This window comes from Mobula hypostoma, chromosome 29, assembly GCF_963921235.1.
Source record: "Mobula hypostoma chromosome 29, sMobHyp1.1, whole genome shotgun sequence".
Lineage (NCBI taxonomy): Eukaryota > Metazoa > Chordata > Chondrichthyes > Myliobatiformes > Myliobatidae > Mobula > Mobula hypostoma.
In genome coordinates, this window is record NC_086125.1 from 1,599,538 (window position 1) to 1,612,532 (window position 12,995).

General features: G+C 47.9%; 1 protein-coding gene across 2 annotated transcripts in view; it reads left to right on the forward strand.

The window, feature by feature from the left end:
- Nucleotides 1-12,995, forward strand: part of LOC134339467 (collagen alpha-1(XI) chain-like) — a 394,099-nt gene that overhangs the window by 266,881 nt on the left and 114,223 nt on the right. For both annotated transcript variants that reach the window (XM_063036004.1, XM_063036005.1), the window contains 4 exons: nucleotides 494-583; nucleotides 2,017-2,070; nucleotides 3,118-3,225; nucleotides 5,812-5,919. In XM_063036004.1, the coding sequence (XP_062892074.1) occupies nucleotides 494-583; nucleotides 2,017-2,070; nucleotides 3,118-3,225; nucleotides 5,812-5,919 (360 nt within the window). The remainder of the gene's footprint in view (nucleotides 1-493; nucleotides 584-2,016; nucleotides 2,071-3,117; nucleotides 3,226-5,811; nucleotides 5,920-12,995) is intronic.

Here is a 12,995-nt window from a genome sequence, read left to right on the forward strand (position 1 = left end):
ACAATTTCTGTGGAGTCTTCGAGGCAAAGCGAACACCCCTTCCATTCCCCATGAGTTCCTGATCTCTGCTTCAAGTGGTGAGGAGCTCCTGCTTATTCCCGTGTTATCCAGTGTACCTCCTGCTATGCTGAATGGCTTTAGAACTAGCACCGTCAACAGAAACTAGATCAGGCCTACACTTGGTGACTTGGTTTGGCTGAATGCAGGGAAACCCTAACTGGCGAATGGTGTCTGCTACACTGTTGATTATAGTCTCCTTCTTCTCCTCCCACCTTCCCAAACCATGGCTTCAGTAGGCACAGGAAAACCTTGCCCAGTTAGAGAGAAATGATAATAGAGCATTGTTCTCTGGTTCCCTCAGCCACAGAACGTTGATGATCACAACCTTCTCCATCTGGCATGCTGAGCCTACTTTTGGTGATATAAGGAATGAATATTATTCTGAACATTGCTTTCGTCTGGAAAATTCTGTGCCTTTTTTTTCTCAATTTAGGGAGACCCAGGTCCAATCGGTCCTTCCGGAAAACCTGGTCCATCAGGCCTGCGGGGATTTGAAGGACCCAGGGGCTTACCAGGAGAACTGGTGAGTAGCCTTAGGCTTGGAAAGGGTGACAAAAGTTGAGAGACGGTTCCCTCAGCTCCGCTGGTTCGTAAACCTCGGGAAGATAGTAGTTGATGCCAGTCAGTGTGCTTGGCTTATTGGTGATGGGTTAATTAATGTCATATGTACTGAGATACGGCACAAAGCTTTGTTAGTACACCGTCCAGGCAGGCTATTCCAAACACAGGTAGTCCATAGGGAAAAGCAACAATGGACTGCAGATTGTAGTGTTACAGTTCCAGGGAAAGTGCAATACAGGTAGACAAACAAGATGCAAAGGCTAAGATAGGGAAGATTAAAAAATCAAGAGTTCATTCAGGTCCCTCACCATCCAGGGCATGCCTCCTTCCTGTTACCACGAAGCCCGAAGACCCACGCTCAACGTTACAGTTACAGCTTCTTCTCCTCTGCCGCCAGGTTTCCGATCAGTCCATGAAGCTGTGAACACTGCATCACTGTTTTGATCTCTTTTTGCTCTACCTAATTATGTATTTATATTTCTTCTTGTAACTGAGAGTAATTTTCTATGAATTGCACAACACTACTGCTGGAAAATGACAAATTCAACACCATATGTCAGTGGCAATAAACCAGATTCTGTCCTAGTATCTGAAGTTGTGTGTTTTTATGGTTTTGTATCTTCAACGAGGAGGAAGAAGAGAGAATGACTGGGCTGGGAGGGGTCCTTGATTATTTTCTGTGCCTTCCCCGACGCAATGGGAGGTGTTGGCAGAGTCACTGGGAGGCAGGCTGCTTTTCCTGATAGTGTTCACAAGTCTGCAGTTTTGCAGTCTCAGGCAGAGCAGTTCACCATACCAAGCAGTGGTAGAATGCTTTCAATGGTGCATCGATAAAAATTATCGAGGGTCATTGGGAACATGGTGAATTTCTGTAAATTGCTAGGCCATTCGTCTTGGTTCCCTGATCCAGAAATACATTCAAATTACAAAACCATAGATGGAAAATTAAAATCATGTAATGAATCTGTAATAATGAACTAGTTAGCATTAACTTTACTCTTAGTGATATCCCTATCCCCTTTAGGGATGGGATAGCAATAATCAGACTTTGTGGCACCATGGAACAACAGGATGGTTGCAAAGTCCCTGAGTACTGATCTTCAGGGAGTTTTACATCTCTGCTTCCTGTGGTCATGGGCCTGAGAACTAGTGAGGACATGGCATTCTTCCAATGAAGTTTGCAATGCGCCTTTGAACCTTTGTCTCTGTCCACTGGGTAACCTTCTCCCACAGTGGAACTGGGAATAGATGTCTACTTCATGACACTAGTGTCAGGCATGTAAACAGATTGGACAGAGGGTAATTAGGGTCTGAACATTTGCCTTCTGGCTGCATTTTTATCTGAGAGTGCCCCAGAATGTCTTCACCATAATCAAGTCTTCTTTCTTTCCGCAGGGCGCGCCTGGATTGAAAGGAGGAGAGGGTCCTCCTGGTCCTCCTGGTCCAGTGGTGAGTCACAGACACAGCATTAAACAACGTCTTGTTATGACACTCTTTTTCAATCGTCGAGCACAGAGCAGCACCAACCCTCTGGTGTCCTGACATCTTGGCAAAGCTTCCAAGGCTGTTGGGAGTAGTGGTGCTTTTTTGTAAATATGCTCCTTGGAAAGGGAGAGTTGGCTTTGGGAGATCCAATTAATAGCAGTTCCCAGAGCAGCTTTGCAAACATCGATGTGAGCTAGCCTTGTATTCTGCGGAAGGAAGCGATGAACTGAGTTGTAGTTTTGTGTGGATTTTGAAACAAAACAGAATAGAACATAGTACATTACAACACAGTACAGGCCATTCAGTGTACAGCATTGTGACAACCTTTTAACCTACTTTAAGGTCAATCTAACCATTTCCTCCTACCTAGCCTCTATCTTGCTATCACCCGTGTACCTATCTGAGAGTTTTTTAAATGTCCCTTTATTCTGAACTGTATGACCTTACAAAGTGATTGACTGGTCCATTCACCCTCCACATGCAATTCCTAAAAGTTGCAGAGTTTGCCAGATCAGTAGCAGACATCCTGTGTGTTTGCATCATGTTAGACCATGAGATGTCTAAAGAAAAATCCTTGTATTCTAAGGCTGTGGCTTCTGGACTTAGACTCTCCCAATACTGGAAACATTCTCTCTACACCCATTCCATCCAGGCCTTTCAATATTCAGTAGGATTCAAAGAGATCCCCTCCTCATTCTAATAAACTCCATGGAGTGCAGGCCCCAAACCATCGAATGCTCCTCATATGCTACCATTTTCATTCCCAGGGTCATTCTTGTGAGTCTGCTCTGTGTCCTCTCTCTCGCCAGCATGTCTTTTCCTAGATTAGGGGCTCAAAACCGCTCACAATACTGCAAGTGCTGTTTGACCAGTGCCTCCACTGCCTTATAAAGCCACAGCATTCTGAGCAAAGTCTGGGTTTTCACAATGATGTGCACAGTTAGGGTTGAGCCCGAAGCCAGTCTAACCTGGTACACTGGCTGACCTAATCATTTGTTTGTCTTTCTGTAGGGATCCACAGGAGAACGTGGTCTCAGTGGTCCAGTTGGTGCCATAGGGCTTCCTGGTCGACCTGGTGGTCTGGGACCCCCGGGCCCTATTGGAGAGAAGGGAGCCCAGGTAAGTCGTAATTCCTGTTTCTTGCCTCAATCCATGCTTTGTCGGTGGGACTTGCAAGAAATCAGATGGTAAAATCTTTCAGAAGGTACCAGTTGTGATTGCAGGTACTGAAGCACTTTTGTGGGGACCTCTAATAATCAGCAGTCAATTTATCCTTAGAACACTACAACTAGACAATGTGTCCAAGAGTTATAAATCAGGCCCTTCAGCCTATGGAGCTCACATCAACCATCAGTCATCCGTTTACACCACTCCCATCATGTGCCAACATGAGGCCAGCCCCAGGTGGAGGAGCAACACCTTGTATTTCGTTTTAGTAGCTTCCGACTTGATGAATTTCAATTTCTCCTTCTGGTATTTTTTTCTCTCCCCTCCCCTCTTCTGTTCCCCACTGTGGCCTTTTACATTTTCTCACCAGCCTATCGCTTACCCCTAGATCCCACCCTCCTTGTCTTTCTCCCCTCCTATCCTATCATAGTCCTCCTTCTCCAGCCCTTTACCTTTCCCACGTACCTGACTTCACCTGTCACCTTCCAGCTAGCCTCTTCCCCCTCTCCCCATTCTGTTATTTCGGCGTCTTCACCCTTCCTTCTCTGTCCTGAAGAAGGGTCCTGGCCTGAAATGTTGACTGTTCATTTCCACAGATGCTGTCTGACCTGAGTTCCTTCAGCATTTTGTGTGCTGCTGATTGACTGGTTGGCAATCAGTGGTGAGTGGTGTCCCGCAGAGGTCAGTGCGGGGCCCACAACTCTTCATGATATACGTTAACCATCTGTAAGAGGGGACTGAGTGTGGTGTATCTGAGTTTGCAGGGAGATGTAGATAGGTTAAGTGAGTGGGCAAGGGTCTGGCAGATGGAGTACAATGTAGGTAAGTACGAGGTCAGCCACTTTGCAAGGAATATGGAAGATCAGATTATTATTTAAATGGTAAAAAAAATTGCAGCATGCTGCTGTGCGGGATACTGGTGAGGCCGCACCTGGGGCACTGGTGAGGTCGCACCTGGGGCACTGGTGAAGTCGTACCTGGGGTACAGGTGAGGTCACACCTGGGGCACTGGTGAGGTCACACCTGGGGCACTGGTGAGGTCGTACCTGGGGCACTGGTGAGGTCACACCTGGAGTACTGTGTGCAGTTCTGGTCTCTTGGCTTGAGGAAGGATTACTGGCTTTGGAGATGGTGCAGAGGATGTTCACCAGGTTGATTCCAGAGATGAGGGGGTCAGACTGAGGAGAGATTGGGTCGCCTGGGACTGTACTCACTGGAATTCAGAGGAGTGAGAGGAGATCTTATAGAAACATATGAAATTATGGAAGGGTTAGATAAGATAGAGGCAGGAAAGTTGTTTCCACTGGTAGGTGAGACTGGAACTAGAGAACATAGCCTCAAGATTCGGTGGAGTAGATTTAGGATGGAGGTGAGGAGGAACTGCTTTTCCCAGAGAGTGGTGAATCTGTGGAATTCTCTGCCCAATGAAGCAGTGGAGACTATCTCAGAAAATATATTTAAGACAAGGTTGGGTCAATTTTTGCATAGTAGGGGAATTAAAGGTTATGGGGAAAAGGCAGGTAGGTGGAGATGAGTCCATGGCCAGATCAGCCATGATCTTATTGAATGGTGGAGCAGGCTCGACGGGCCAGTTGGCTGACTCCTGCTCCTATTTCTTATGTTCGTATGTTGCTCTGGATTTCCGGATGTTGTCTGACCTTCTGAGTTCCACTGTCCTCTTTTATCAGAGTCCCCCTTCTCTGGCTCTGTACCTCTTTCACCAATCAATTTCCCAGCTTTTTACTTTATCCGTCCTCCTCCAGGTTTCACCAATCACCTTGTGCTTCTCTCCCCTTCCCCCCACCTCTTAAGTCTACTCCTCAGCTTTTTTTCTGCAGTCCTATTGAAGGGTCTTTGCCCCAAATGTCAACTGTACTCTTTTCCATGGACGTGGCCTGATCTGCTGAGTTCCTCCAGCATTTTGTGTGTGTTGCTCTGGATTTTCAATATCCGTCGACTCTTGTGTGTTTCTAATCCCATTTTATCCTCTCCACATTCCTGTCAATGCCCTTCAAACTCCAGCACTCCCCTACACACTGGAGAAATTCACAACAATCCAATCCACACATCATTGGGATTTGGGAGGAAACCAGGTCACCTGGAGGAAATCTACGTGGTCATAGGAAGTGCCTACAAACTCCTCGCACAGAGAGCACCTGGGTTAGGGGTTGAACCAGCTGTCTACCAGCTGCACCATAGTGTGAGAGAGAGAAAAATAGAATTGGGAATAGCACTCATAGTGCAACAGACTATTTAATCTCTCACTGATAACGTCTGGGTTTAAAGCACCTTTTCAAAGTCAGCACTGCAGCAGTCCCTCGGTAGTGGAGTGGCAGACGGGAATTGATGCTTAAGTCTCTGGAGCTGGGCTTGAACCTGAGCCTTTTGACCAAGGCCAAGGTGTGATCTTCTCCCCGACTCACAGCTGATATTCAGTCGTGATGTAGAGAAAAGTTAACTGACGACTAAGCAATGGTTTATGTTGTATTTTGTGTGTTAACTCAAACTCTTAACTGCTGACCATCTTCTCTCTTCCAGGGTGACAAGGGCCTTATGGGCCCTGCTGGTCAGGACGGCGTCCAGGGTTCCTTAGGTTTGCCAGGGCCCCCTGGCCCCCAAGGCCTTCCCGGAGATGATGGGGACAAGGTAGGCTGATACTTCATCCATTGTAACTCATACTTACACCATGTACTTGGCTGGCTGGTGGCGCAATGGGATCAGCGCTGGACTCCGGAGAGAAGGCTCCCGAGTTCGAATCCAAGTCGGGCCACCCCCGAGCACGCTTTCCATCCGTGCTGGGTTGAGCGTCGAGCTAGCCACTCGGCCTCGTTTAAAAAAAAAAAGGGTTGAGTCAGGGACGTTCATATCGTGACCTGGTTAATCCGAAAGGAGACCAATCCTGACACCACGTGCCAGACAAGAGTGGCTGACTGTTTGGTGTGACATGCTAAAAATAAACATGTACTTGACCCCAGTCACACTCTGAGTGGTGAAAACCCGCTTGTTGTGCTTCAGTCCGACGTATGCAGCCCTTTGCCTTTGCCAGTGATAAGAACAACATAAATTAATGACAATTATAAGCAATTTTTACAAGAAGGAACACAATTAGAGCAAAGAGTGTCCAGCGTCGTGCACAGTGGTTGTCGTGCTGCTATACTAAGGCTGTGATTAGTGACCACTTGGTCAAGAGCCAGATAGTTGAAGGGAAGTAACTGTTCTGGAACCTGGCGCTGTGAACTTCAGGCTTCTGTACTCCTGCCCAATGGAAGCTACAAGAAGATGGCATGGCCTGGGTGGTGGGTATCTTTGATGATGGCTTCTCCCTTCCTGAGGCAGCACCTCCTGTAGATACGACCGAACGAGGTGAGATATATGCCTGGGCTAAGCCCACTACTCTCTGCAGCTTCTTGTACTTGAATTGCTGCACTAGACCACCATGTAATCAATCAGGGCACTTTCAACAGTACGTCTGTACAAGTTGGTTAGCATGTGTGCTGACGTGTCAAACCTCCTCAGCCTCTAAGGAAGCAAGGACTGTGACATGCCTCCCTTGTGATTGTGTCTATGTGCTGGGCCCATTCCTTTACTCAGGAGTCCAACTGGGCATTAAAACCAGCTTCTGCATTTGTTTCAACATGACCACATTGGATTCTATGTAGTACAGAACAGGCCATTGAACACACCTGTCCCAGCAGAGCTCCTTCCCTTTTTCCCCACGTAACTCACGGTAACACTCTGTCTCCTCTTTCCATCACATCAAATAAGGATGAACACGTTCAAAGGTTCATTTCATTGTCATAGTATGCATATGCAATACAACTCTGATATTCCCCTTCTCCAAACAGCCATGAAATACAGAAAAAGCCATGGGGTTGTTGAAAGAAAAGACATCAACCCCATCCCCACGTGAAAAGGAAAAAGAAACAAAACTAGCAAACTCCTAACCCTCCTCTCCCACCCCCAGAGACATAAGCTAACAGACCCACATGGAAGATGGCAGCTGGAACATCAAACCCCTCCCTCTCAAAAAAAAGTGACAATAACATCAAACCTCCAACCGCCTCTCTCATGCACATAGACTAATAGATTGCCCGCACAGGAAAGCCAACAAGAACATCAAACCTGAAATCCCCAGCCCTTCTCTCGCAAAAAACTAACATATCGCCCACTGGAATCCCAACTCACCAATTGTCCACAAGAAAGAGAAGACAGAAAACTGAAGGACAGCAATATAAACTAAAGTCCAATAATCACATAAATCTTAGAATCTGGAAAATATCTTCCCATCAGAATGGGAATCAGTCCTTCTGTGAAAAGCAACTACCATGCCACTGCAGCTTCCTAAACACCGCCGGCCCGGCTACCGACCCATCGACCTGCGGCCTTCGTGGAGAACGACTGCCGACCTCCTCGGCATTCACCTCAATGCTTGAAATCTTCCTTGACGCTTTGAAACGGATTCAGTGATGGTCCTGAGCCCCATCTCTGGTCCTCTCCAGGGTCAGCAGAGTGCTATATCATTCGACTGAACTGCAAACTGCACGTTACAGACTCCAACAGTAATATGGTATGGAGGGACAGGGCGATATTGGGGTCTATGATTATAGATCCCTCAAAACTGTGCACACGTTGATAGGATGGTTAAGAAGTCATATAGTATATTGGCCTTGGTTGTTCAGGCAATTGAGGTCAAGAGCCCGGAAGTAACATTTCATCTTTGTAACGCTCTGGTTAGACTGCACTTGGAGTTCTGGGTTCTGATCTGGTCACATCTTTATAGGAAGTTCCCACAACCTATGGTCTCACTTTCAAGGACTGTTCATCTCATGTTCTTCATACTTATTGCTTAAAGGCATCCGTTAGTCTGACGAGACCTTGGATCTGCGCCTGGAAAGTCTTCACTCTCCAGGGTGCAGGCCTGGGCAAGGTTGTATGGAAGACCGGCTGTTGCCCATGCTGCAAGTCTCCCCTCTCCACGACACCGATGTTGTCCAAGGGAAGAGCATTAGGACCCATACAGCTTGGCATCAGTGTCGTCGCAGAGCAATGTGTGATTAAGTGCCTTGCTCAAGGGCACAACACGTTCCCTCGGCTGGGGCTCGAACTCACGACCTTCCGGTCACTAGTCCAATGCCTTAACCACTTGGCCACCTGCCCAAGTTGCTTATTAATTTATTATCATTATCTTGTTGTCTTTTGCACTCTGATTGCACACCCATTTGGAGTGGTCTTTCATTGACTCTATTGTGGATTTATTGAGTATGCCTGCTAGAAAATGAATCTCGGGGTTGTATAGGGTGACATGTATGTACTTTGATGATGAATTTACTTTGAACTTTGAGAGTGTGGAAGCTTCAGAGAGGGTGCAGGGGAAATTTACTAGAATGCTACCTGGATTAAAGAGCATGTCTTATGAGGCTTTGGCTGAGTGATCGAGGGCTTTCCACTTTAGTGTGAAGGAAGATTAGAGGTGGAGGTGATGGAGGTGCCAAAGAAATGTAGATAGAGTGAACAACCAGTGTGGTAATAACGATTACCTCTGCGCATCCATTTCAGGTGAGTACAGGAAAGTTCAGGGAGATGCCCGAGAGATGTTACCACATGGAGAAGAGAGCACGGTAGGTTCATGCGACATACCCCTGGGGGATGTAGTAGAGGCTAATACATCAGCCACATTTCAGACTCTCTTAGACAGGCACATGGATGAACAAAAATTCATATGTAGGAGGAATTTATAGCGAGAGGATTCGAGTACAGGAGCAGGGAAGTACTACTGCAGTTGTACAAGGCCTTGGTGAGACCACACCTGGAGTATTGTGTGCAGTTTTGGTCCCCTAATCTGAGGAAAGACATCCTTGCCATAGAGGGAGTACAAAGAAGGTTCACCAGATTGATTCCTGGGATGGCAGGACTTTCATATGAAGAAAGACTGGATGAACTGGGCTTGTACTCGTTGGAATTTAGAAGATTGAGGGGGGATCTGATTGAAACGTATAAAATCCTAAAGGGATTGGACAGGATAGATGCAGGAAGATTGTTCCCGATGTTGGGGAAGTCCAGAACAAGGGGTCACAGTTTGAGGATAAAGGGGAAGCCTTTTAGGACTGAGATTAGGAAAAACTTCTTCACACAGAGAGTGGTGAATCTGTGGTATTCTCTGCCACAGGAAACAGTTGAGGCCAGTTCATTGGCTATATTTAAGAGGGAGTTAGGTATGGCCCTTGTGGCTACGGGGGTCAGGGGGTATGGAGGGAAGGCTGGGGCGGGGTTCTGAGTTGGATGATCAGCCATGATCATACTGAATGGCGGTGCAGGCTCAAAGGGCCGAATGGCCTACTCCTGCACCTATTTTCTATGTTTCTATGAATGGGTTAGCTAGATCTTGGAATAATGGTCAGCATAACCTTGTGATATGTTCTATTTTGAAATGATTCCATGCATGAAGTGTTCAGTAGCCAAGCACTGTGCAGGGATGAAACTAACAGAGCTTTCTTATTGTTAGGATCATAACACAAACATTGCCAGCTGAAACTCATACATTCCAACCCATGCTCACTGGAGATCTTAACAGCTCACATTCACCTCCTCCACTTCAAAATACTGGCCTCAGCCTACGCCAGTGCCTGTTATCCCCTCCCTTAGGATTCTCAATCCTTCTCTCTCCTTTCCCTCTCCATCTCCCCCCTCACACCCATAACCTCTCTTACTCCCTCCTCTCCTGAGACCAGCCTCCCAACACACCCACATTTATACTCCTCACACAATTACACAGCTCTCACAGTTACACACATATTCCCACTCTCTTATACAACACACACACACCCTCTCCTTCCCTCCCCTCCCCTCCTCCCCCTCTCCCCCTCTCCTCCCTCTCCTCCCTCTCCCCCCTCTCCCCCCTCCCTCTCCTCCCCCTCTCCCCCTCCCCTCCCCTCCCCTCCCCTCCCCTCTCCCCCTCTCCCCCTCTCCCCCTCTCCCCCCTCTCCCCTCTCCCCCTCTCCCCCTCTCCCCCTCTCCCCCCTCCCCCCTCTCCCCCCTCTCCCCCCTCTCCCCCTCTCCCCCCTCCCCCCTCTCCCCCCTCTCCCCCTCCCCCCTCTCCCCCCTCTCCCCACTCTCCCACTCTCCTCCCTCTCCCCCTGCCTCTCCTCCCCCTCTCCCCCCTCCCCTCCCCTCTCCCCCCCTCTCCCCCCTCCCCTCCCCTCTCCCCCCTCTCCCCACTCTCCTCCCTCTCCCCCCTCCCTCTCCTCCCCCTCTCCCCCCTCCCCTCCCCTCTCCCCTCTCTCCTCCCCTCTCCCCTCTCTCCACTCTCCCCCTCTCCCCACTCTCCCCCTCCTGTCCAGCTGGTCTCCAACACTTAGTTCAGCACTACAACCTCTCCCTTGAGCAAGATGATCTGAATGGAGTGTGGGAGGAGTACTCCAGTGGGCAAGATTAATTTTTAAACCATGAGGCCTGCAATGATGTTACACGAAAACGTACAGTGCAGGTACCAACCCTTTGGCTCACCATGCTTGTGCTGACTGTGATGCCAAATCAAACTAATCGCATCTTCCTGCACGTGAAACTGTGTCTAAATGTCTCTGAAACATCACTGTTTTTCTGCTTTCACTACCTCCCCAGCAGCCTGTTCCAGCCACCCACCACTTTCTGTATTTAAAAAAAAGTCTCATGAATCTTTAAACTTCCCCCACTCATGTTAAGTCAATGGCCTTAATATCTCCCCTGCCCCCCCCCTACCCTGGGGAAGTAGAACTCTGACAATGAACTTTATCTGGGCCTCTCACAACCGTACGAAGTATTATCAGTTCACCCAACAGCTTCTGATACCCCAGAGGAAACAGTCCAAATTTGTCCAATCTCTCCTCCGAGCTAATGCTTTCTAACTGGGGCAAAATCGCCCGAACACATCTATGCCCTGTCCAGCACCTCCACATCTTTCCTGTAATACGAAAATCAGAACTGCATACAATACTCCGAATGCAGCCTCACCAAAAGTTTTATAGAGCTCCAATATCACGTCCTAATTTTTGTTCTCAACACCCCAGCTGCTGGAGACAACTATGCCATATGCCTCTTTACATCCCGAGATGCATTCTGTCAGGGAGCAACATGCACTCCGAGATCCCTCTGCACGTCAGTGCTCCAAAGAGTCTTGCTTCTTGCATTTAATGTTCAAAGATCAAAGTAGATATCAATCCTGATATTTGTTTTCTTGCAGGCATTCACAGTAGAACAAAGAAATACAATTGGATCAGTGAGAAACCACATACAAAGTGCACCTTGTAGATATTCTCAATGGTGGGGTGGGGGTTTCCTGTGGTGGACTGGGCTGTGTCTGCTACTTTTGACCTCACAAGAGACATCATCCCACACTTGTATGGACGAAACCCCCTCTGTTCTTTCTCCACCCACATTTCCAGCTGCTTTGTATCATGTTGTCACCTTTGACGATATTTCTGCAGAACTTGTCCAAATTCCTGTGTCGACTCTAAACTTACAAGTCAGCCCACCTACGTTCTAGTCCAAATGATTTATATGTGCCATAAAGTACAGCAGTAAGTCCTGCAGAACACCACTAGGCCCAGACCTCCCGTCGGAATCACTCCCTACCCCACCGCCCTCTAGCTTTTACAGCCAAGCCAATTTTGGATTCAGCTGACCAAGTCTCCACAGAACATCTGATATCCTCTGCAACATATGGATGTTACACAAGAGATTCTGCAGATACTGGAAATCCAGAGTAACACGCACAAAATACTGGATGATCTCAGCAGGCCAGGCAGCATCTGCGGAAAGGAATAGGTATGTCCTGATGAAGGGCCTTGACTTGAAATCTCAGCTGTTTCTGGCTGATCTGCTGAGATCTCTCACTCTTTTCCATGTATTAATCTCATGTTATGGTGGCTGTTAGCCTTGCTCTGTATTTTATTAGAGATCGCTGGTCACCAAGAAATCTAAGCAGAAACAAATCTCTCGGCTCATGCTGACCTGTTTTTCTACATCGCATCTACCCACATCTAGACCGTACCCCTCACACCAGTGTACCTATCCAAGCTTCTCTTACATGTTGTAATCGACCCTGGATCCACCACTTTCACTAGCAGCTCGTTCTACACCTTCACCGCTGTTTAGGTGAACAAGTTCCCCCTCAGTTTCCTTTTAAACATTTCACCTTTCAATGTATTCCTCTAGTCCAAGTCTCAGTCAACACCAGGGGGAAAAGCTGGCATGGAATTACCCTATCTCTACCCCTCATTCTTTTGTATACCTCTATATGATCTCCCCTCATTCTTGAAGTCCTCTATGCGAAAATCTGTTCTTTGATAGCTCACACTGAGTCTGAATTCCAGCTAATAGTCAACAAATTTGCCAAAGTCTCGCGTCTCTTTGGCCTTACTGTCAGCCTATGCAAACCGGAAGTCCTATTTCAACCGGCTCCTGGCTCAGCTGCCACCAGCCCGTTTATCACTATCGAGGGGACAAGACTAAGAACAGTGGAGGAATTCAAGTATCTCGGCAGTGCCGCTAGACAGAGGAATTGGTGCTAGGATCAACAAGGCCAGCCAGCGCCTTGGTCCCCATTCCAACCTCACTCCTTCGGAACGCTCTGCTCTCCGCTCCCTCCGCACTAATCCTAACATTATTATTAAACCCGCTGATAAGGGGGGTGCTGTTGTAGTCTGGCGTACTGACCTCTACCTTGCCGAGGCACAGCGACAACTCGC